General features: G+C 37.1%; 2 protein-coding genes, 1 long non-coding RNA gene and 1 pseudogene across 3 annotated transcripts; 2 read left to right on the top strand and 2 right to left on the bottom strand.

The window, feature by feature from the left end:
* Positions 1-1,892: 1,892 nt before the first annotated feature.
* LOC129883662 (uncharacterized) lies at positions 1,893-2,918 on the bottom strand. Its single transcript, XM_055958280.1, has 3 exons — positions 2,694-2,918; positions 2,535-2,625; positions 1,893-2,179 (listed from the first exon to the last, which is right to left on the bottom strand). Exons 1-3 carry the CDS (start codon positions 2,916-2,918, stop codon positions 1,893-1,895), a joined length of 603 nt encoding a protein of 200 aa, XP_055814255.1.
* A 4,345-nt stretch (positions 2,919-7,263) lies between these two features.
* Positions 7,264-8,576, top strand: LOC129881758 (putative FBD-associated F-box protein At5g38570; annotated as a pseudogene).
* Positions 8,577-14,419: 5,843 nt separating this feature from the next.
* LOC129881757 (putative FBD-associated F-box protein At5g56690) lies at positions 14,420-16,583 on the top strand. Its single transcript, XM_055955868.1, has one exon. The coding sequence runs from the start codon at positions 14,485-14,487 to the stop codon at positions 15,688-15,690; it is 1,206 nt and encodes a 401-aa protein (XP_055811843.1). The 5' UTR covers positions 14,420-14,484; the 3' UTR covers positions 15,691-16,583.
* A 646-nt stretch (positions 16,584-17,229) lies between these two features.
* On the bottom strand, positions 17,230-20,674 carry LOC129881756 (uncharacterized). The gene is made up of 2 exons (XR_008765690.1): positions 20,446-20,674; positions 17,230-17,478 (listed from the first exon to the last, which is right to left on the bottom strand). It is a non-coding gene; the product is annotated as an uncharacterized LOC129881756 (long non-coding RNA).
* Between the last annotated feature and the right edge of the window lie 2,391 nt (positions 20,675-23,065).

The raw sequence follows: 23,065 nt of genomic DNA, 5'->3' as shown, positions 1-23,065 counted from the left end.
CTTATTCATTTACAAAGTTCTTTAATATTTTCTTTCAAAATGAGCTGAGTTAATAAATAGGGGTCTACCCGCTATTGACAGGTCCAATTCATCCATTACAAGCTTAGTGCTGCACTCTGAATCAGAGTTAATAAACAGTTTTTCATCAAAAAAATACAGAGAGCTTTACTTCTTTTAGTCTTCCATCATGAGGATATGAGGTTCTTTTTCTGTCGTAGAAAAATTGTTTTTTTTGACTTTAGCTGATACTTGGATTTCGTTTAATTGAAAGCAATAGGAATTGTTGGTTTCTGTGTAATCGTTAGTTTAACTTCCTAAAATCAGAGTAGAATAATATGGGGTGAAAGAGGTAACAGTGAAAAGATTATACAGGCCGTTGAGTACACTAGTTTTCGTATCACAATGAGGTGCCTTCGCTGAAATTGGTTTCCTTCCAAGAATTTCCTTAACGTTCTAGACAGTGTGGTTTCCGCTTTTATTGTCTCACAATTTGATTGAAAATAAAAAAAGTTTAATCAAGAGGAGGCATTGTTGGTTTGCGTACATGTTTATAGTGAAAATTAATACCTCTCATATTTTTGCATCATTCATCATGTAATTCTACAGTTGATTTTCTATCTTCTTGATGTTTTCCGCAGTAACTTTGGACCATGTTTCTGTTAATGGGATTGCCAGGTTCTGGCTCTAATACCAAGTTGTTATATACTAGCAATTAACTTTAGGCATAGACAAAACATGGAGAGAGACTCAAAACATTTCCCCTTTTACTCTGAATTATTGTTAGCCTAGAGGAGTTTGCATTAGTGGAGTTATCTATCAGTTTGTTATAGGCGACAATAAATATGCTATAGCTGTATTTGATGTTAATTATGAAAAATTCGAAATTAGTGCATTCTGGAATGCAATTGAGTCCTTGTACCACTACGAACTGATAGAGGTGAAGGGTAAATTGGCAGTCATAGATTATGAAAGATGGCTAAGTGGATACGGACTTGTGGAGCAGACTTAAGGAAAGAATGGGAGAGACATATTATTTTCTATCCTTCAACATGGTACGGCATACAGCCTGCATCAATATCATCCAGCACGTCCATTGATGGGGAGATTGTATCAGGTGTTTTATGCTTGTGTTATAATGTTATTACAAAGATCCGGAGAAAATTAGAAATTAAGGGGTTTTCCATGGAGATCTGCCGCATCAAAGGCATTTATAGTTACGTAGTTTGTTTTGTATGTACTTTGGCATTTGATTTTCTATCGGTTTATAAATGGTTATGAACTTGGTCAAAGATGTGGTATAAGCGATAACGAATATGTATAGCTGCATTTGATGTCAAATCTGAAAAATTCAATATTATTGCATTGTTGTATGCATCTCAGTTGGTGCTGTTGGTGAATAATTACAAGCTAATGGAGGTAAAAGGTAAGCTAGCAGTCATGGATTTTTACAATTGGTTTAGTGGGTACCATTATTTGGTTAAATCATATCATTCTACAAATCTAGTGATTGTATTCTGTTGTTAATTTGAATGAAAACTCAGAAAAAGAACAAAGGAGAACTTGTGAATGGTGAAAGATAAGAACTATAAAGCAAAGAAAAACAAGAAAAAGAGAGAACTATAGTGGAAAGTGCTAATTTATTTTTACTGCAAGACTTGCATATAATCTGTAGAAGATAAACAAACTCCTAAACACTAGGTAAAGAAGTTATTTGAGGAAAACTAAAGCTAATTTACCACAGTAAATAAATAAAAAACTGCAATCCCAAAACATAGCAACTAACACTCCTCCTTGGTTTAGGAACTGCAAATTCCTAGCTTCTCTCTGAAAAACTCAAACTTGCCGAGGGAAAGAGGCTTGGTGAAAATGTCAGCAACCTGCTCATCACTCTTTCAGTAAAGAAGCTTCACATCTCCATCTTTCTGCACGTCTCTCAAGAAAAACAACTTAATATTGAAATGCTTCGTTTTTGCATGAAAAACTGGATTATTAGCAGTAGAAATTGCAGCTTGATCATCAATAAAAACCTCAGTCCCTTCTGTTTGCTCCATATTCAGACGACACATAATTTTCCTCAACCATAGTGCTTGATTCACAGCAGCTGTTGCAGCAATAAATTCTGCCTCGACTGTTGATTGTGCTACTATATCTTGTTTCTTGGAATACCAAGAGAAAGCTCCTGATCCAATATTGTTACGAAATTTAAGTTAGGTATTTTATGCGTATGTTATGATGTCATGAGAAAGAGTTGGAGAGAAGAGGAATTAACGACGGTTGTAGTTATGTAGAAAGTCAAATACCCCTATTAGAACATTAATATATGTGGAGATGATAAACAATGGATCCCAGTCTTAGATCTTTACATTCTTTGCCACTAAATATATGTTTGATTAATTTGTGTAGCTTTCTACTTGTCCACGGAATAAGTAATTCAATTGAGAGTTTAATGCAGATATGAGAAAGAGCAGCAGGAATACTAATCTTCCATTAAAATTGGTATGGCTTGGGTGAATTAATTCAATTGTAGCGTCTACTTGGAGCACCATTGGCATCAGTGTGTTTCCCATTGGAGTTAAATGACATCATAACTAGCTGAATACCATGAGCACCATCAGCTTGATTCCCCTATCAGTGTGTTGCCCGGAGTTTGAACAGTAGTAGAGCAACCATTAACAAATAGCAGATCATTCTACCCATAGACGCAAGATCACTGCAACTTCTACAACTGCTTGATGTTCTTTTCTAGCAGTAATAGCAATCTGTGATAAACCGTGGGAATGGTACAGAGCATCCATATGTAGCATTGAAGAACAAAGATTAAGAGGAGTTGAATTCATTGACGACTTGTCATATTCACCGTCATCCCAATACATCCCTGTACCTTTTAATGAAGATACATTGTGCAACAGCGCTTCCATAGCATTTTCCAAAAGGATTGTGTCCTTTGACACGCCTCAAGCTAAATTGTTATCTTCGGATTACTATTTTTCTGATATATACAACAACAACAACAACAACAACCCAGTGAAATCCCACAACATGGGGTCTGGGGAGGGTAGAATGTACGCAGACCTTACTCCTACCAAGGTAGGACGACTGTTTCCTGGAGACCCTCGGCTCAGTAAAAGCATAAATGCATAAAAAATGTTAGATTAAAAGCTTTATGAGAAAAACAACAAACAAATAACGAATAGATAACAAATAAATACAAATAAATAAATACAAATAACAAATAACGATTAAATAAATAATGAAAGCGTCACAGGTAAAATTGAGTAATCAAAGCATAGAAAGCAATAAATAATAATAGAAATAACAGAAATCAGAAGTCAAAGCGCAAGAGATCGTAATGCACTACTACGCCTATGAATATATAAGAATAACGAGACTATGAACTAGCCTTCTACCCTAATGTGGGTCCTCCACACCCTCCTATCTAAGGTCATGTCCTCCGTAAGCTGTAACTGCGCCATGTCCTGTCTAATCACCTCTCCCCAATACTTCTTCGGCCTACCCTTACCTCTTCTGTAACCATCCATGGCCAGGCTCTCACACCTCCGCACTGGGGCATCTGTGTCTCTCCTCTTCACATGTCCATACCATCTCAGTCGCATTTCCCGCATCTTGTCTTCCACCGAGGCCACTCCTACCTTATCCCGAATAGCCTTATTTCTAATCCTGTCGCTCCTGGTGTGCCCACACATCCATCTCAGCATTCTCATCTCAGCAACTTTTATCTTTTGAATGTGAGAAGTCTTAACTGGCCAACACTCCGCCCCATACAACATAGCCGGTCTAACCACCACTTTGTAGAACTTGCCCTTAAGTTTTGGTGGCACATTCTTGTCACATAGCACTCCGGAAGCGAGCCTCCATTTCATCCACCCTACCCCAATACGATGTGTGACATCATCGTCAATCTCCCCGCTGCCTTGCATGATAGACCCAAGATACTTGCAACTACTTCTCTTTTGGATGGCCTGAGCACCAAGCCTAACTTCAACGCCAACCTCCTGAGGTGTCTCACTGAACTTGCACTCTAAGTACTCTGTCTTTGTCCTACTCAACTTAAACCCTTTAGACTCCAAGGCATGTCTCCAATCCTCCAGCTTAGCGTTAACTCCGCGGCGAGTCTCATCGATCAGGACTATGTCATCCGCGAAAAGCATACACCATGGCACCGCACCTTGAATTTGTCGCGTCAATCCATCTATCACCAAGGCAAATAAAAAAGGACTAAGAGCTGATCCTTGATGCAACCCCATCACCACTGGAAATTGCTCTGAGTCCCCTCCTACTGTCCTTACCCTGGTTGTGGCTCCCTCGTACATGTCCTTGATCACCCTAATGTATGCCATAGGTACACCTTTAGCCTCCAAACATGTCCATAGTATTTCTCTTGGGACTTTGTCATAAGCTTTTTCTAGGTCGATAAATACCATATGCAAGTCCCTCTTCCTCTCCCTATGCTGCTCCACGAGTCTCCTCATAAGATGGATGGCTTCTGTAGTTGAGCATCCCGGCATAAATCCAAACTGGTTCTCTGAAATAGACACGTCTCTCCTCACCCTCATCTCTACTACTCTTTCCCACAGTTTCATAGTATGGCTTAGTAGCTTAATACCTCTATAGTTGTTGCAACTCTGGATATCCCCTTTGTTTTTGTATAGAGGGATTATTATGCTCGACCTCCATTCTTCGGGCATCGTTGCCGTTTTAAAGATGACATTAAATAACCTAGTCAACCACTCCAAACCTACCGAGCTCGTGCTCTTCCAAAATTCCCCAAGAATCTCGTCAGGTCCTGTTGCTCTTCCCCAGTGCATCTTACGAACGACACTCTTAACCTCCTCGACCTTAATACTCCTGCAATACCCAAAATCGCAATGTCTCCCTGTATGTTCTAAATCTCCCAACACAAAGTCTCTGTCCCCTTCCTCATTCAAGAGTTTATGGAAATAGGACTGTCATCTCTGTTTAATGAGGGTCTCGTCTACCAATACTTTTCCATGCTCGTCCTTAATGAACTTCACTTGGTCCACATCGCGTGCCCTTCTCTCCCGCGCCCTAGCTAGCCTGAATAATTTTCTATCCCCACCTTTCTCTTCTAGTTCAGCATAAAGGCGTTCAAAAGCTGTTGTTTTTGCCGTCGAAACCGCCGACTTCGCCTCCTTTCTCGCTATCTTATAAAGTTCCCTATTCGTCCACTTCTCCACCTCATCTGTGCTTTCTATCAACTTTGCGTACGCCATCTTCTTTGCTTCCACCTTTTCTTGCACTTCTCCATTCCACCACCAATCTCCTCGATGCCGACTACGACTACCAATCGAGACTCCCAACACTTCCCTTGCCACAGTCCTAATACAACTAGCCGTCCTATTCCACATACTGGTCGCATCCCCATTACTATCCCAGGCCCCCATGGTCTTCAACTTCTCTCCCATCTCCAGGGCATTTGCAATGGTCAAACTCCTCCATCTGATCCTAGATCGATCATCCCCGACCCTCTTATTCCTCATCATCTTGATCCCTAAATCCATCACCAAAAGCTTATGTCGGGTTGTAAGGTTGTCTATCGGAATGACCTTACAGTCTTTGCACAGACCTCTATCGACCTTCCTCAGGAGTAAAAAGTCTATCTGAGTCTTAGCCACCGAACTATGGAATGTTACCAAGTGGTCTTCCTTCTTTGGGAAACTCGAATTGGCTATGACCAACCCAAAAGCTCTTGCGAATTCCAAAAGTGACAGGCCTCCTACATTTCTGACCCCGTAGCCAAAGCCTCCATGCACATCATCATACCCTCCTGAAATAGACCCGATGTGCCCATTGAAATCCCCTCCCACGAAAAGCTTCTCAGTAGGTGGTATACCTCCCACTAACTCGTCCAAATCCTCCCAAAAGCGCCTCTTATCCTCCTCTCTTAAGCCCGCTTGTGGCGCATAAGCACTAATAATGTTGAATGTGCTCCCTTCAACGACCACCTTAATCGACATCATCCTATCGTTGACTCTCCTAACCTCCACTACCTGATCCCTTAGATCATTGTCTACTAAAATGCCTACCCCATTCCTATATTTCGATCTACCTGAAAACCAAAGCTTATACCCGTCTACCTCCCTAGCTTTAGAACCTACCCATTTGGTCTCTTGGACACAAGCTATATTAATCTTTCTCTTCTTTAGAATTTTAACTAGCTCTATGGATTTGCCCGTTAATGTTCCAATGTTCCAAGAACCAACTCTCAGTCTAGACGCTCCTTTAACCCACTTACCCCTCCTTACCCTCATCCCCGACCCCGTCCCTGAATGAGAACATGACCTTAATCTACAATCATTATCTAAAGCCACGAAAATATGTAGGAATTAATAAATTATTCAAAAATCTAAAGTTAGCAAAATGCAACGATAAGTGTATGAACAAAAAAATAGATAAACCGGAGGTACCAACTCCAGTTGAGAAGAACCTGATTCACGCCTGAAACACTGTTCACGCCGGAAACACTGTTCACGCCGGAAACACTATTCACGCCGGAAAATGGAAAACCGCGAGACTGCGCCGGAAATCAATAGATCTAGGCCAAATCTAAACAGATCTGGAGGTATTCATTGGAAAACAAGCAAAAGGAAAGAAAAAGAAAAAGAAAGAAGAAGAGATTGACTGTAGGAAGAGGCAGAGCTGTATCCTGCAACTCTGAAGTTGAATTCTTAGTTAAAAATGAAACAAGCTAAGGAAAGGTTATTGTGTTGTTCACAGCGGATTCAGCGCAGAAAATCTTTTATAGCATTTCCCAAAAGGAATCGTTCACGATACGTAAAATTTTTAGCCAGATTTTCGTTCATGGTTGCCACATATTTCTGGTTGGTAAAGGTGGAAACAAGGAAATCTAAATGCTAAAGGTTCCTTCATTCTCTCCTATGTCGTACTGAGACAAAATGTTCACCAAGACCTTGAGATACACATGTCCGGTCTTTGTGATCGAGTTGTTTCACTCTTAACAATCACTATCCGTGGATAACAATCAATCCAACACATTATCGAGAATTACACACACAGTGGCTACAAGGTATAAAAATAAACTGCTGTAATCCACTCGACAGATGATTTGGTAGACCACAGGTAAGTATAGATAAAAAAACAAAAAAATAAATAAATAACAGATAGATATAGAAAAAGAGGACAAATTACATTAGAAGTAGGATTCCTATATATATTATAAATTAAAGAATTGCATCATAGCTACCTCAACAGTACGTTATCCTAGAATATGTTTTTTTAGTGTCGTATTTGCAAAATAAATGTATAAATTTCCATTAATATTAGGGTTCTGATCTGATCCTTCACGATGACGACCATGGCTGACATGTTGCCTGAATGTCTCGTTCAAAAATTACTCTCTTTTCTTAGTTTTAAACAAGCAGCACGGATGAGCATTCTCTCCAAAACATGGCTGCAAGCATGGTCGACTCTTCCTAACTTGCTATTCACTGTTAATTGTTGGGAAGGCGATATAAATGTAGTGGACACGATCATGGAGAGATATAGGAAGGGGAAAATCTCTATAGAAAAGTTTGAATTATTAGAGTTCTTTGCTGATACTCACAAAGTCTTCCATCTGATGGATAAGTGGCTTGACATTGCACTTCAGAATGGTGTGAAAGATCTTTTTCTTAACTTTACATCATATCCTGCGCCTATTTTAACAATCTTGGCAGCAAAATCTTTAAGAGAATTGGTTCTGCGGGGTGGTATTCTTATGCCTATCTCGTTGTCTAGTGGGGTTTTGAATTGCAATTCTATGAGAAAGCGTTCTCTATCTTATGTAACATTAGACGAAAACATGCTTGATACTCTACTTCATAGTTGTCCTTGATTGTCTCTTTCATGCTTGAGTATTGTTCGGGGTTGACAATGAAGCTTCAAAAGATTAAGTTGGATTCGTCTTGAAGATTCATCAACATTGCGGGATATCGGAGATTGATGCTCCAAATTTGGCATCACTTAACTATATGTGGGGAATCAAATTCCTGAACTTAAAATTGCAAGAGAGTCAAGCCAATTGGAGAACTCAAAAATCATTCTTAAATCCATGTCCAATTTAAATGCTGCATGATTTTGTAAGTTGAAGAAGTTTCTATCAAATTCATCCTCTTGGTCTAAAGTTACCCTTCAATTTGTCAATTGCGCTGAAATCAACATGACCGATTTGCAAATGTACCACATAAGTTCCACCACCCGGGTGGACATTTTAAATGTCAATATTCTAGGGATGAATCAAGCTATAGAATGCCCAACTTTTGTGGATGCTTTACTATGGAGTTGTCATCCAAGGAAACTCAACCTACTATCAAATATTAATGGAAACGATTACACATTTCATCGATCGTTTAGTGTTTCTGAAGAATTCGAGTCATTCTACTTCTCATAGAAGCACACCTTGGCATAGTCAATTAAAAGAAATAAAAGCTTTTGATGAAAATGATCAGTCACTGCAAATCAGAAATGGGGAGCTCGCAACAAGGACCCTTATGGCGGAGGAGAAAGTTTATTTTTTATTAGATTGGTGATGCAGTTAATTTGTCTTTATTTCAAATTGAATGCGCTTATTCATTTCTAAAGTTTATTAATTCATTTGTTAGGATAGATTTTTTTTTTCCACATCCCCAGCATATAATTCTGTTTTGGACTTGTGATATCTGATATGATTCAGCCACAACCATTTTATAAGCACACTCAACCTGCTGTTTCATACTGGTATAGTGTTTTCCTTCCTCTAAGAAGCTCACACGCACTTCGCATGGAATCGTTTGTGTCTGTAAACCATGCGGCTTGACCATTCCTTGTTTCGGCAGGATGTTCATATTCATATATGCAATCAGATAGTTACTTCAGTAGTCTCTCACTGTCAAAACTATTTACTATGCGTCTCTTGTGCCAATGCTGGTTTACTTTCGACAAATTTGCACTAAACTGTGAGGTGTCAACAGAAAAACCATCCTGATTTTGTGCAATCTACTTTTTTACTTTCTTGATTTTGTTAGCTGATACTTGATGGATTAACTTTTTTTTACCACTTTAAAGAGAGGGAGACAGATGTAGTTTTCAAACACCCCTATATGTAGTACGTCAATGCACAGATGATGAAATCATAATAGTCTCAGATCTTTATGTTCTTTGTATAACTTTCTACATGTCCTCGGAATAAGTAATTCTATGTCTCAATTGATAGTTCATTGCAGATTTGACAACAACCCACGACTTGCTATATCAATCACACATTATGAAGGGAAACGTTATTAATTATCTCGCAAGTATAAAGATCTAACATGGAATTTGATTGACCAATGACTTGTTCCAATTTTCCAACTTTCTCTATCCTAAACTTTGTAAGGGCCATCCAAGTGTTGAGGATGTCGAATCATAGCAACGTATTTTAGCTTTGACACATTCTAATTTCGAACTGCTCCAGCATTGTTCTGATTTGTTCTTCTTGAGCAGTGTTGCGTTTCACTAGTTCTGCAGATTGCAGTATGAAGAAAGAACTTTTTACCACCAGAAAAAAACTGATTATTTTTCTGGTGAAGAAAGAACTTTTTACCACCAGAACGTCTCGTAGAACGACATCTATGTATAGCCTTAAAATCTGATTCAGAAACAAGAGAATTAAAGAATGTGGTAAAGCGCTTGAAATGCAATAATAAGTTGATAGGAAGCCATGACAATTGAGGCTTCTCTTTCTCCAAAATTCATCTTCTTCTTCATTGTTTTGATTGCTCAAGGCTGGCTGGCTGAAGTAATTAGATTTCGGTATTTTCTTCGTAGCTCTTCCTTTTCAAGGAGCATTAAAATAAACGCTTTCTATTAGGAGAAAAAGCTCAAAATAGTCCTTTATTTTGATTTCAAAATCAAAGTCATCCATCTTCTTTTATACGAAGTGCTCATAGTCCTTCACGTTTAAAATATTGGTGCATTTTTAATAGGGACAATTTCAAATATATACGATAAACTAATCAGTTTACAATAAATATAGTCATGTTTTATGTACATAAAAAATAGTCAAAATCATAGAAAATATACAGTGAATATACAATATAGCTTGCCAAAAGTCATAGAAAGTATACATTGATTATACAATATACATTACTTATACATGAGTTATACACTTAATATACATTATGATACACTCAAAAATTGAATATACCTTGACTATACATGAAATATACACTGAATATACAACGAATGACCATTTTTTTTGATAATTACTTTGGCCGAATGGCCTTCTACTGTAATTATCCCTTTTTAACATCCTCACTAACTCTGTTAATCATCTGTAGTATCAGTTTAGTGGAGTCAAAACAATTGGATATTTGAAAATTCTGCTTCTCCCCATCTTCAAGGTGACTCAGCCGATGGATCTGAAATCTCTGCATTTGTATTCATCCCTAGATAAAGATATACCGCCACTATGGTTGATTAATAAGTCTCTTTATCACAGTGGGAAATGGTGTCATATATCCTAGAAGATTATTGGAAAAGCTAGCAATCTTTTTCTTGGACAATAGAGCAACCTCAGTTGAGCAGAACCATTTCTATTACGCTGAACTGCTCTCATTGGTTCGAGAAAATATGCTTCCATCCTAAGAAAGTAGACCGGATGGGTCATATGGAATCCGCTCCAAATCTTTTCAGAGAAATCTGTGGTGACAAGTAGTTTTTGATGTCAATTTTTTGAACAAGATCCAACACTATTGGAATAAGATGATCTATGTGACACCAGGGCAGTTATTGGTCAGAGAGGTTGTTAGAGAAGTTGTTAGTTAGTTGTAAAAGTCCAGCTGTCATGTGAATGGTACAAATAGGCACTGTAGATGTTAATGCAATTGAGATCAATACAAAATATCTTCTCCCTCTTTTCTTCTATTTTCTGTTCTTCCTTCTCTCTCACAGCGGTATAGAGATTGGCAGTAACGGAGCTCTGCTCCATCAATCTATGGAAATTTATATGGCATCAGAGTCTAGGACAGAGTCGATTTGATTTTCAATTTTCCACGAAATTATAGAGCTCTTCTAATTCAAAGTCTAGCCATGGCAGAATTGACTGTAGAGACACCTGGTGTGGCACTGATTGCGATCAAGCTTACAGGACCTGAGAATTATGGTCTTTGGAACAGATCAATGAAGTTGGCATTATTGGTGAAAAATAAAGAAGGTTTCATAGATGGAACTTGCTTGAAGAGCATGTACAAAGGTGCACTAGAAGCTCAATGGGAAAGGTGCAATATAGAAGTTCTTTCATGGATAAGCAGTACAGTATCAAGTAATTTGATAACCTCAATAGTTCCAGTACTGAAAGACGTGACTTCAGGAGTGCATTTCGGAAGGAAAGACTTTCTGCCTGAAAAAAAAGTTATGAGATTGGTTTTGTGTGCGTTAGCGGTATGCATCGAATGCCAAGCGGGTATGGGAGGACTTCAAGGAGAGATTCGACAAATCAAATCTCAGCAGAATCTATCAACTTTGGACAGAGGAAGCTACTTTGAAGCAAGGTACGGACTCTGTGAAAAATTACTACTCTAAATTGAGGGACTTATGGGAAGAATTTGATGTATTGGTGCCCTTTCCTCCATGTGAATGTGCTGAAGCTAAGCCCTACACTAAGAATCTACATCAACAAAAGGTTAATCATGTTCCTAATGGGGCTAAATGAATCTTACAGTCATATGAGAAAGCCAAAGGTTACTAGGTGTATTGGACACAAACAGAGAGCCACTTACTATGATGGCAGGAAAGGGACAAGGATTCAAAGGAAGGAAATTAATCCCAGGGAATACAACATGTGAGATTTGTGGTTACATGAATCATGTGACAGGAAAATGTTATAGACTAGTAGGAGATCCTTATGACTTCAAGAGTAAGAGGAAGTAGCTAGGATCAAATGGATCTTATCAGAACTGTTGAAATTTGTTTTTAGTTATTGCAGTAACTTTTAGCAAAATAAGTTGTTTAGTTTAAATGAATTTGAATTTTGAATTTTGGTTAGGTTATTAGAGTTGTTGAGATATTTTAGATTGTTTTAAATTTTAAATTATGCAGATTATGTATTTTATGTTGGCTATTTAAAGCCCCTCAATGCTTAATAAAATTATTGAAAGCAATTGAAAGACATTTCAATCCATTGAGAGTCATTTTAACCCATTTTTTGATGTCCCATCTTTTAAAAAAACCAACAGTGGTATGACATCAGAGCTTTATTGATCTTATAGGATCTATGAGTTCTTTCAAAGAATTATCATACCATTTTTAACCCGTAAGGGCTACCTTTTTAACCCGTAAGGCCTATCCTTTTAACCCGTCAGGGCTACCCATTTTAACCCATTAGGGCTATTTTCAACCCGTGCTTTTTTCAACGCACAAGCTATTTTAAACCAATTTTCAACCTTAAAAAAAGGATGTCAAGCAGCAGTCTCTCTTTGAATGTCCAAAAAAGTTTCACCGACAAAAACTATCAGATTTAGTCCGTGAAAATGAAATCATATTTTATGGCCTATGTCATATGTGTTGTTTTTATGGAAGAAAAGTACTTACAACAACATTTTGTAAATCTTACAATTGTCCAAATAAAAGCACTTTCAAACAAATTTCTACACAAGACAATGTCATGGAAGGTGTTTTTGAAGCACAAAATCAATAGAAGAAAAAGAGAAAGATTAATATCCAAAAAATGTGCAAGTTCAAAAATAACCAAGAAAAATTCAGCATCAACTGCTAGAGCAAAAATTGAGGAGGAGTAGTTTTTTTAATTGCAGTAACTAAAGCAAAGGAGGAGTGTTGAAATTTGTTTTTAGTTACTGCAGTATTTTTTAGCAAAATAAGTTGTTTAGTTTAAATGAATTTGAATTTTCAATTTTAGTTAGGTTGTTAGAGTTGTTGAGATATTTTAGGTTGTTTTAAATTTCAAATTATGCCGATTATGTATTTTATGTTGGCTATATAAAGCTCCTCAATGCTAAAACAAATTATTGAAAGCAATTGAAAGACATTTCAATCCATTGAGAGTCATTTTAACCCCTTTTTTGTTGCCACATCTTTTAAAAAAACCAACAAGAACAACAATGATCGTTTCAAATCTGAATTTTACAATCAAATTGGAAATTTCAGACCTCAGGCTAACAATGGTTCAGCAGAAAGGCAGAAACAGGAATATGAACTCACAGAGGAGGAGCATAGTCAAGTGAGGAACTTACTACACAACAGAATGGCATAGTTGAGAGAAAGCACAGACATATACTGAATACCGCTAGAGCTCTAAGGTTTCACAGTGGAGTGCCCATTAGATTTTGGGGAAACTGTGTTAAAACAGCAGCTTATCTGATTAACAGGATCCCTACAGCAGTCCTACAAGGGAAGGAACCTACAATAGAACACATGACTGTGTTTGGGTGTTTATTTTTTGTCTCACTGTTACCAAGGTTTTGCTTCAAGGGATAAGAAGTCTATCTTCATGGGCTACTCAGAAACACAAAAAGGATACAGGATCATGGATTCGGAGACTCATAGCTTTTCTGTAAGTAGAGAGGTTACTTTAATTCCCTTTTAAGGAGGCAACACTCAGTCCTATAGATGTGTCACCTCAAAGTTGTGATTCTGTTGTGCAGATGGACATGTTTGCTCCTCACACTAACAATGATCAGGTGGAACCTGATATTCATGCTCATCTTCATCCTTCAGGGATCATAGATCCTGTTGGGGATCATGAAGATCATGTGCAGCAACAAGCTTTAAGGAAGCCTCTAAACACCAACAATGGAGAGATGCTATGCAGGCTGTTACTATTACTGATTGTTCAGGAAGAGAGGGATCAATACCAGGCTTTCTACAAGGACTTCAAACATTACAATACCAAAAGAATATAAATCAGATTTCTCAGTTAGTTGTTGCCTCAAATACTCGGGATCCAAAACTTCCTTTCACTGCAATACTAACATGTGCTTATGGAGCAATTTTAGATAGCCGAAAATCAAAAACTTTAGCCCCGATATTTTCATCAAGCAGTATATTCGAAGATTTGATATCATCTGTGTATAGTTTCCTTCTGATAACCAGTATGAAGAAAGTGAAGTCCTTTTGCTGAACTAAGCAAACGGAAGAATTGCTAATCAGGAATGAATTCGACTATAAAATTACAGAAAGCACTTAGCTATAGAAAAGTTTACCTCAGGCGTAGCAGTTGAGAGCCAATAGATGGATTTAAGTGACTTTTGATTTATTTATTTTTTAAAAAAAATTGGGAAAGTAATTAAGAAAACGAGGACAAATTACATTAACCTATTAGAAATAGGATTCCTATAATATATAGGTTATCTTTTTTTTTTTTGGTCTTTTAGGTAAACCATAACCTATAAATTGAAGAATTGTATCATAGCAATCTCCAAAGGGCACGTTAATAGATCTCCATTAACATTAGGGTTGTGATCCTTCACCACCATGGTTGACATATTGTCTGATTGTCTCATTCAAAAAATACTCTCTTTTCTTAGTTACCAAGAAGTCACGCGGATGAGCATTCTCTCCAAAACATGGCTACGAGCCTGGTTCGATCATCCCAACTTAGATTTTACTATTAATTGTTTGGGAGGCAATACAAATAGAGTGAACACAATCATGGAGAGATACAGGAAGGGGAAAATCCCTATAGAAAAGTTTGAATTATCAGAGTTCTTTGTTAATTCTCATGTAGTTTTTCCTCTGATTGATAAGTGGCTCGACATTGCACTTCAGAATGGTGTAAAAGATCTTTCTCTTTACTTTACATCATACCCTGTGCCTATTGTAACAATCTTGGCAGCAAAATCTGTAAGAGAATTGGTTCTGCAGGGTAGTAATCTTATGCCTGTTTCGTTATCTAGTAGTGTTGTGATTTGCAATTCTTTGAGAAAGCTTTCTCTATCTCATGTAAGATTAGATGAAAACATTCTTCAGACTCTACTTAATAGTTGTCCCTTGATTGTCTCTTTCATCCTTGAGTATTGTTCGGGGAATCTTCGAAAGATCAAGTCGGATTCCATGAAGGTCTTGAAAATTCATCATCATCGCGGGATAGGGGAGATTGATACTCCAAACTTGGTATCACTTGACTATATGGGGAATCAAATTCCTGAACTTAAAATTGCAAGAGAGTCAAGCCAATTGGAGCACTCAGAAATCTTTCTTGAATGCATAAACAATTTAAATGCAGCATGGTTTTATAAGTTGAGGAAGTTTCTATCAAATTTGTCCTCTTGGTCTCAAGTTTCCCTTTATTTTAGTGGTGAAATCAACATGACAGATTTGCAAATGGACCACATAGGTTCTACCCCCCAGGTGGACATTTTAAATGTCAATATTCTATGGATGAATCAGACTATAGAGTGCCCAACTTTTGTGGAAGCTTTGTTATGGAGTTGTCATCCAAGGAGACTCAACCTATTCTCAAATATTATTGGAACGATTGCAAATTTCATGGATCGTTTAATGTTCATGAAGAATTCGAGTCATTCTACTTCTCATAGCAACACACCTTGGCATAGTCAATTAAAAGAAATAAAATATTTTGATGGAAAAAATCAGTCGCTGCAACTCAGAAGTGGGGAGCATGCAAAAAGGACTAATATAGATGGGGAGGAGAAAGTTTATCTTTTATTAGATTGGTGATGCAGTTTATTTGTATCTATGGCAAATTGAATGAACTTGCTTTAAATTTTTGCACTATGAACTTGCTTTAAATTTTTGCACTTTCGAAAATATGTAGCCTCATCTATTGTGAGGTTAGCATTATGACATACACATGACATGAGTCTTTTTTTTTTTTGCACAGCGTCTAGTCATAAAATTGTAAAAGTTGCATGACTATGCAATTGACAACCTAATAACTTCTTATTTTTAGGGGTTGTTTATGACAGTTTGAGTTTTGGCATTTAACATTACCCAGTCTAGAAACATACTTTTGTTTGTTTGCTCTTTTTGTTTCATGTAATACAGCATTGGCTCATCTTAATAGAGTAAACAGAATTCCGGATGTGGATAATCTTAGCTTTGACACATTCTACAATCAACAATAACCCCCGCAATTTGTTAAAATTTGGATACTTCAATGCAACCCAGAGTTGTGCTGCTTGATAGTAATGGATTTGCTCAAGCATCATTGTGATATGTTCTTTGATAGAATTTTTTTCTCTCAGCAGTTCTGCACAATGAGTGTCAAACTGATTTTGAAGATTATTGGGTCGAGTGATAAAGCAGAGAGTGTCCATAATCCTGGCAATCAACTTTTTTACTTGTTGATTGTGTTAGCTGATACTTGATGGAGTAGCTTTTATTTACCACTTTTATAGCATGGTATATTTCTCTATAAACCAATGAACTCTGTTTTTCCTTTTCCTGAGATGCTCATAAGGACTTTGAGCGTGTTTTCGTTCTCCAATTTAGTTTTTCAACTGTCCTAACAACAGCAGAACTAAGAGTATATATATCAGTTTTTGTATCACAAAGAGGTACTTGTACTTTCCTTTCAGTATCATGGGGTGTCTTAGAAAAACAATCCCCCCCCCCCCTACACGTGCATTAACTTCATACTTCTCGCTGCTGAAAGTTTCACCAAATTGTATTGTATTCATTTGTTCAAGAGAAACAAGTGCCTAGTTAATTCAGAGACTAATCCAAAATCAGAAAGTTTAGCCCTGTAGTTTGAATCAAGCTGCACATTGTTTTTCATCAAACAAATGCAGAGAACCTTTTTGTCTTCTATAATTAGGTTCAGACTTTCTATTTTCATCATCCTGAATATGCACTTCTCTTTCTTGCAATCATTCAATTTGATTTTGCTAACATTAGCTGATAATCTGTATATATTTGGACAGAGTGGAAGCCTCAATATTGTGTATTTATGTTTTAGTCCCATAATCTCTCACAAGAGAAAATGACAAGCATGGGCAAAAAGCCTTCATCTAACAATCTTAAATGCATTTTAAATGACACAATAATTTGTAAAACCTCATGTATATATGCAACCATTCCGCTCAACCGAGCTTGCTATAGTACTCATCTGAACTTATGTGTGAAGATGTAGAACTCTTGTAAAAAGGACATAAACATGTTATTTGGAAAGTTGAAATTAAAGAGTTAAACGAAAAAAGAAAAGCAACTTCTTTTTAAATGAACTAAAAAGAAAAATAAAACAAACGAGGAGAGTAATAAAGCAGAGTGCCCACAAAACTTTGTGGCTGAAATTAATTTGCATACACGGTAATATAGGGACTTCCATTTCAACTTGTCTGACACATATTAATCAAAATTTGGGAATTGAACTCCAAAGTCCACTATATATCTATCTATACAGTACATCACAATGAAAAGTAAAAACTGGGAAAACCCATGCTTCATTGCGTTCAATGCCAGTCTGCGGGTGTTGAATTAGTTGTTCCTAACATAGCTTTCACTTTCCTGAAAGATCAGCAATACGAAAAAGTTAACAAAGAACCTCACCGCGTCTCATATGACAAGTGAAACCAGTGAAGATTTACAAAGCACCACATGCAGGGGCAGGGCTAGCCCACCATTTATAGTCAACATGGAACATTATCAAATATATATTTCATTAGAAACAGCTGGCCTTGTTTAAGACAAAAAGGTGCAAGCTCATTTCCCGATACTTGAGAAATGGCAAAGATGCTTCGGTCACGTTCTAAACAGTGAAGATGAACAAACACAGAGTCTGTTAGGAACAAACTGCATGAAGGTGGTGTCAACACGGGTTGACGGAATCCCACACGTATCCAGCACCCGCACTCGTGTCGTGTCGACACAGATGCAGCAACAAAAATGAAGATTCTGCGCAACTTAGCTTATAAGTTCATCCAAGCAGACTTATAGTCTATAAATGCCAAAAGAAACTAAAAATTAAGAAAGGGCCACAAGATATACTCATGCTGATCCACATGCAACATATTAACCAAAAATGGGTTAGTTGATTCAGAACTGGAGCACTTCACAAAAAGCATGGTGCAGCCTAGCTCCACCTAATCCTACTCGCAACAATTTCCACATGCAAACTTTTTGGCGCTTTCTTGTTCAGCAATGGTGAATTCAGGTCTCTTCTGCTGCTGTTAAGAACTTCTAACAACTCTCGCTTAAGTACTAATCCCACCAAGTGAAATATATTTTGTGTGAACATGGAAGCCCATAGACATTTGTGAAACGTCAGGGTATACTAGAGGGACACTCCCTTTTAGATATCCGGGAGTCCCTATCTCTGCTAAAAAGATATCCAGAATAGATTGTGAAGGACTAATTGACAAACTCACAGCTAAGATATCCTGTGATGGTGAACTCTGTCCTACTACACATTCACCCTTATTGGTCCTCCATCTTCATCCTCCTTAAACAAGCTTTCAAAGTCAAAGGTATCACTACTATTTGTAGGAACTTTCTTTGGGGTGGGAAAGTAAACACTGTTAAAACACATATTGTGGCCTGAGAACTGGTGTGCTTATCAAAGAGAGGAGGAGGTTTAGGGATCACAGAATGTGTAAAATGGAATGAAGCTGCTATAGCCAAAATGTTTGGAACATGGCTCAAAAGGCTGATAATCACAAAAGGAAGGGGATGCAGAGAACTGATGCTGGCTGTACTTGCAGCTCTGATCTACAGGATTTGGGAAGCAAGGAACACTACTTTGTGGGAAAGGAAGACACCAAGACCAACTCCCATAATTGATCAAGTGAAGCAAGAAGGGAAAATGCGTAGAAATGTATTTCTGAATAGAAAACAGTGTAATAGGGAGAAAATATGGATAGAGAATATACTTAGCCAGGTGTTTTATTGTTATCTTAAAGTATTGTAGAGATGTAGCTAGAATTGAGCAAATGTACATGTGCGGGGAGTTTTAAATTGTAAGTTGTGCGTGGAGATTAATAAAATGTTTTTCTTCACCAAAACCTTTTGGCGTTTTAACCTTTCCCTTCGTTATTTCCACTAAAATTTACAATGAAAGTTATCTTGGCTATGTCTCATTTCCACTAAAATTTACAATGAAAGTTATCTTGGCTATGTCTCATTTCTCCCCCTCCTACCTCTGTTTAGTGTCTCACAGAGGATACAAATCAAAAAATAGAACCACAACAACAACTAAATCCATGTTTCAAATTCTTGAAATTGTTTTACTACGAGGATTAGATATTTTTCCTTGTTTGTACATGCTTGGCTATATTAACTTAATAACTTTGGTCAGATTTCACAGTCACAACTAATGGTTGATACAATAATGAAATAACAGTTCCCCTAGAAATGATGCATCGAAAAAGGCTATTCATCTCTCACTTGGTGATACATAACCATAGAACCTAAGAATTCTGAAAAGGGGTCCAACTGCATATACAACAGCCTCTCTATTTAGGAACAAGATAAAAGAGCTCTTTATAGCAGGGATACTTCTTTTTCAAAATAATGAAGATGAAAAGAATTTGTAGTAACTAAGAAGACAGAACCATCTTAAACAAAGCTTTAAATCCCAATTTATTTCTCCACATTATCCTGTTCATTGGCACCTCCAATCTACTCTGTGATCAAATCAGCTAAATATGCTTCCTCAACTGCTTTCTCCTTCCCACTCACTTTTGTTCAAATCGATGTTATTACCAAACTGAAAGAAGATTCAGCCATTGATTGAAAAAATATGTAACAGGGTACAACAACAACATACCCAGTGTAATCTCACAAGTGGGGTCTGGAGAGGCTGAAGGGTTTGCAGCCTTACTCCTGCCTTGTGAAGGTAGAGAGGTTGTTTCCAATAGAACCTCGTCTCAAGTAAAGCATGTTAAAAAAATCAATTATGTAAAACAAACTTAGTCGAAAAAACCATGCTGAAAACAATTAGCAAAAATGTAAAAATAATGAAAGATAAAGGAAAATTAACAGTAAGCTATAAGCAGCAGCGAGGAACATCAAAACTGGATATTATCTCTTACTTTACCTCCTATTCCATAATTGTCATACTTCCTTTTTTTCATATTAAGTTTCACCTAGGAAGACTAGTAAAAGTAGGCCATAGATCAAAAAAATAACCCTGTCAAGGGTTACACAGATTCCGTTGCCATGATTTCCATGTCCCTGATGGTCTTTATGCTTACTTTGTCTAGATGCAAAAAATAAACTTACAAAAGTTCTCAAGAAGAGAAAAACAAAGTCCTATTCAATTTATTTAGTGGTAGCCATAAGCCACTAAAAACTATAACCAAATAATTGTTCTTGCGAAAAGTTGTTTCAAGGAACTATGCAAAAAGGAGAAAGAACAAACAAGATATCTGAAGATTTATTGTAAAGATGTTGCATATGTGATATCTTATTCTATAGTTGACGAAAGAAACAACTAGAATAACACTTGTTGAAAAATGTATTAAGCAGAGGTCTTACATGTCGTAAGTCACGGGACTGTCATTCATCCAAGCTTATGCAGCCTTCACTGTTGTTGTGTGCTTGGTTCATTTTGTAAAAGGGGGGAAACTACGGTTTCAATGTAGATTTCCGCCTCAAGACAGGCATCGAAGTTAGTCACCTCTGGATATCTAATTGAGTCATCATTTGGATTGTATATCATGAAAACTGATCCAAACACGAGCAAAATTTCACCTTTATTTGACAAGTAAAGGGGTGGAGAGAACAAGTACTTCTCAGGATCATTAGGATATCTGATGGTATATATTTTTCCCCAAGAATCTTTAACCCCATAGTCCTTCATAACCCACAAATCTACCCGAGTTTTATGATAATCACAAAGCACAGAAAGATTGTTTTCCAACGCCCCCAGCATAACATCAAAAGTTCCTTCTTCATAGCATGGCTGATCCACCTTTCCCCATTTCTCATCCGTCAAATCAATAGAAATGATGTCCCAGACATTATACTCACCAAGATGAGGAGTAGTAGCCCAATGAAGCTTCCCCTTCACAACTTACCTGAATCATTCAATAACACCCCACCCTCACGCACCGGGAGGGTACCCTAGACATAACCGACACTCAGAAGTCATTGCTGGCTCCCAAGCGAACCACTTGGCCTGATCACATATCCGTTCATTCACTCAATCAGCGAAAGACTTAAAATAAAGAGATAATTAAGTGGGCAATTCCAATCAACAATCTAGCTCAAGGAATAAAGGTCATGGGCAAACAAATCAAACTCCAATCTATGTCATTAAAATAGTCTGACAAGAACAATTTAAGGAAATAAAATACTCAATCGACCCATCACTATCTAGTCTATGAAGCCTCTATCACTACTATCTAATTGGTGCCAACGACAGGTTCATGGCTACCTCAAATCAGAATGAAAAGACTAAACTCAATGCAAGAATAGCATAAGCGGTATCCTCCGTATGTAGGGGAGGACTCACCAATAAACTGAGTGTGAACAGATCCTCAGCGGTGTGCCTATTGATGATCTCTTAAACCTGTCTCTGCATCATGAAATGATGCATGTCCAAATGGGCGTTAGTACGTGGAATGTACGAGTATGTAATATGGCAGAATGAAACATGCATCAAGGTAGAATAATATCAGTTCAGATATCTCAAATCAGAAAGATAAGAGACCAAATCAAGAAGTCATAAGTCTAAGGTACGAATATGGTTTAGACATGCAACAATCATATACAATCCAATCCAATCCTGTACAATCCGATCCAATCCAATCATATACAATCCGATCCAATCCAATCATATACAAACGGATCCAATCCAATCATATAAAAACTGACCCAATGCAATCATACATAATCAACTCAACAATAAAGTCAAAGGACTCAACTCAATAGACATGCAAATTAGAATTTAGCAATGTTTTACAATTCGACTCAATCATCTACAATCTCAATCAAACCAATCATATCATGCACAATCCACTCAATTTGGGAGTTTCTCTAACCGACAACCATCACCTATGATCTAGTGATACACAACAAAACAATGTTGTTGCCACACCCGTCCATTACCTTGCCAGGGTAAGGAATGAATCACTTTCATTGGATCCACAATCAATCAAAGTCCATAGTTTTGGGACTTAAGAGGTTTAACCCTCCATCCCAAGCTGGATACGTAGTTTATGGGATTTGAGTTGTACTATACTCTTACCCAAATCGGTGCTCAATACTCCTCCCAAGACTTAATATGCTCATATCTATCAGGTAAAATATTCAAATCATCTCATCTGCTCTCATTGGACCCATTTCAAAACTCAATCTTATCTAGTCTCATTGGACCTTTTTTCAAAACTCAATCTATCTCAATCATCACTTCTTTCAATCAAACAATCCTTTCAAGACTCATTCATGACTCATTAGGAATCCGAGTCAACAATCATTAATGTCTTCATTTAAGACATGCTTTCAACTCAATCAAAGTAGTAAGATGCTTAAAGACATCAACTTGACTCGTGCTTAATGCATCCTCTTTCAAGACATTCAAAATCATGCTTTCAAACTCAATCAATGCAGTAGATATTAAATGTATTTAAAACATAATTTTAACTCATCAACTCATTCGCAAAATAAATATTTTAATGTAATAATGCTCAACTTGTTTATACTCAAAATACTCATGCTCAAAATAGTAATTAAGAAACTTCTCAAACTCATGCTCAAAATAATAATTAATAGACTTCTCAAATTCATTCATACCTTTCCAAAACTCCATCTCAAACAATCATTTATACTCAAAATACTCACGTTCAAAATAACAAAATTTAAGAACTTCTCAAACTCAACACATTTTCAAATATATGTTTTAAAAGAACGTATATAACTTTTTGACTCTTTCATACTCAAAATGGTAATTATAGGACTCCTCAAAACTCAACTCTTTCTCATTCAAAACCTTCACAAATCATGTTTTAAAAATTCCATCACTGCATAACATTACAAAATGAAATCTCAATTTGGGTTCATGTGAATGAAAACATGAATCCATACTCTCAACAAAACCCAACTCAAGAAATTTTAAATAACTCAAGAACATCATCAATACATATGAATATATATA

This window comes from Solanum dulcamara, chromosome 3 (genome assembly GCF_947179165.1).
Source record: "Solanum dulcamara chromosome 3, daSolDulc1.2, whole genome shotgun sequence".
NCBI classification, from domain to species: domain Eukaryota; kingdom Viridiplantae; phylum Streptophyta; class Magnoliopsida; order Solanales; family Solanaceae; genus Solanum; species Solanum dulcamara.
This window is presented reverse-complemented; position numbering and strand designations above follow the sequence as displayed.

Excerpts from the sequence above, each read along its gene's own strand:
- LOC129883662 (XM_055958280.1), bottom strand. The coding sequence starts at position 2,918 with ATGGAAGCGCTGTTGCACAATGTATCTTCATTAAAAGGTACAGGGATG. Across the intron at positions 2,626-2,693 it reads CAGTGATCTTGCGTCTATGG|GGGAATCAAGCTGATGGTGC; the intron begins GTAGAATGATCT and ends ACACACTGATAG. Across the intron at positions 2,180-2,534 it reads TGATGCCAATGGTGCTCCAA|GAGCTTTCTCTTGGTATTCC; the intron begins GTAGACGCTACA and ends ATATTGGATCAG.
- LOC129881757 (XM_055955868.1), top strand. The coding sequence starts at position 14,485 with ATGGTTGACATATTGTCTGATTGTCTCATTCAAAAAATACTCTCTTTT.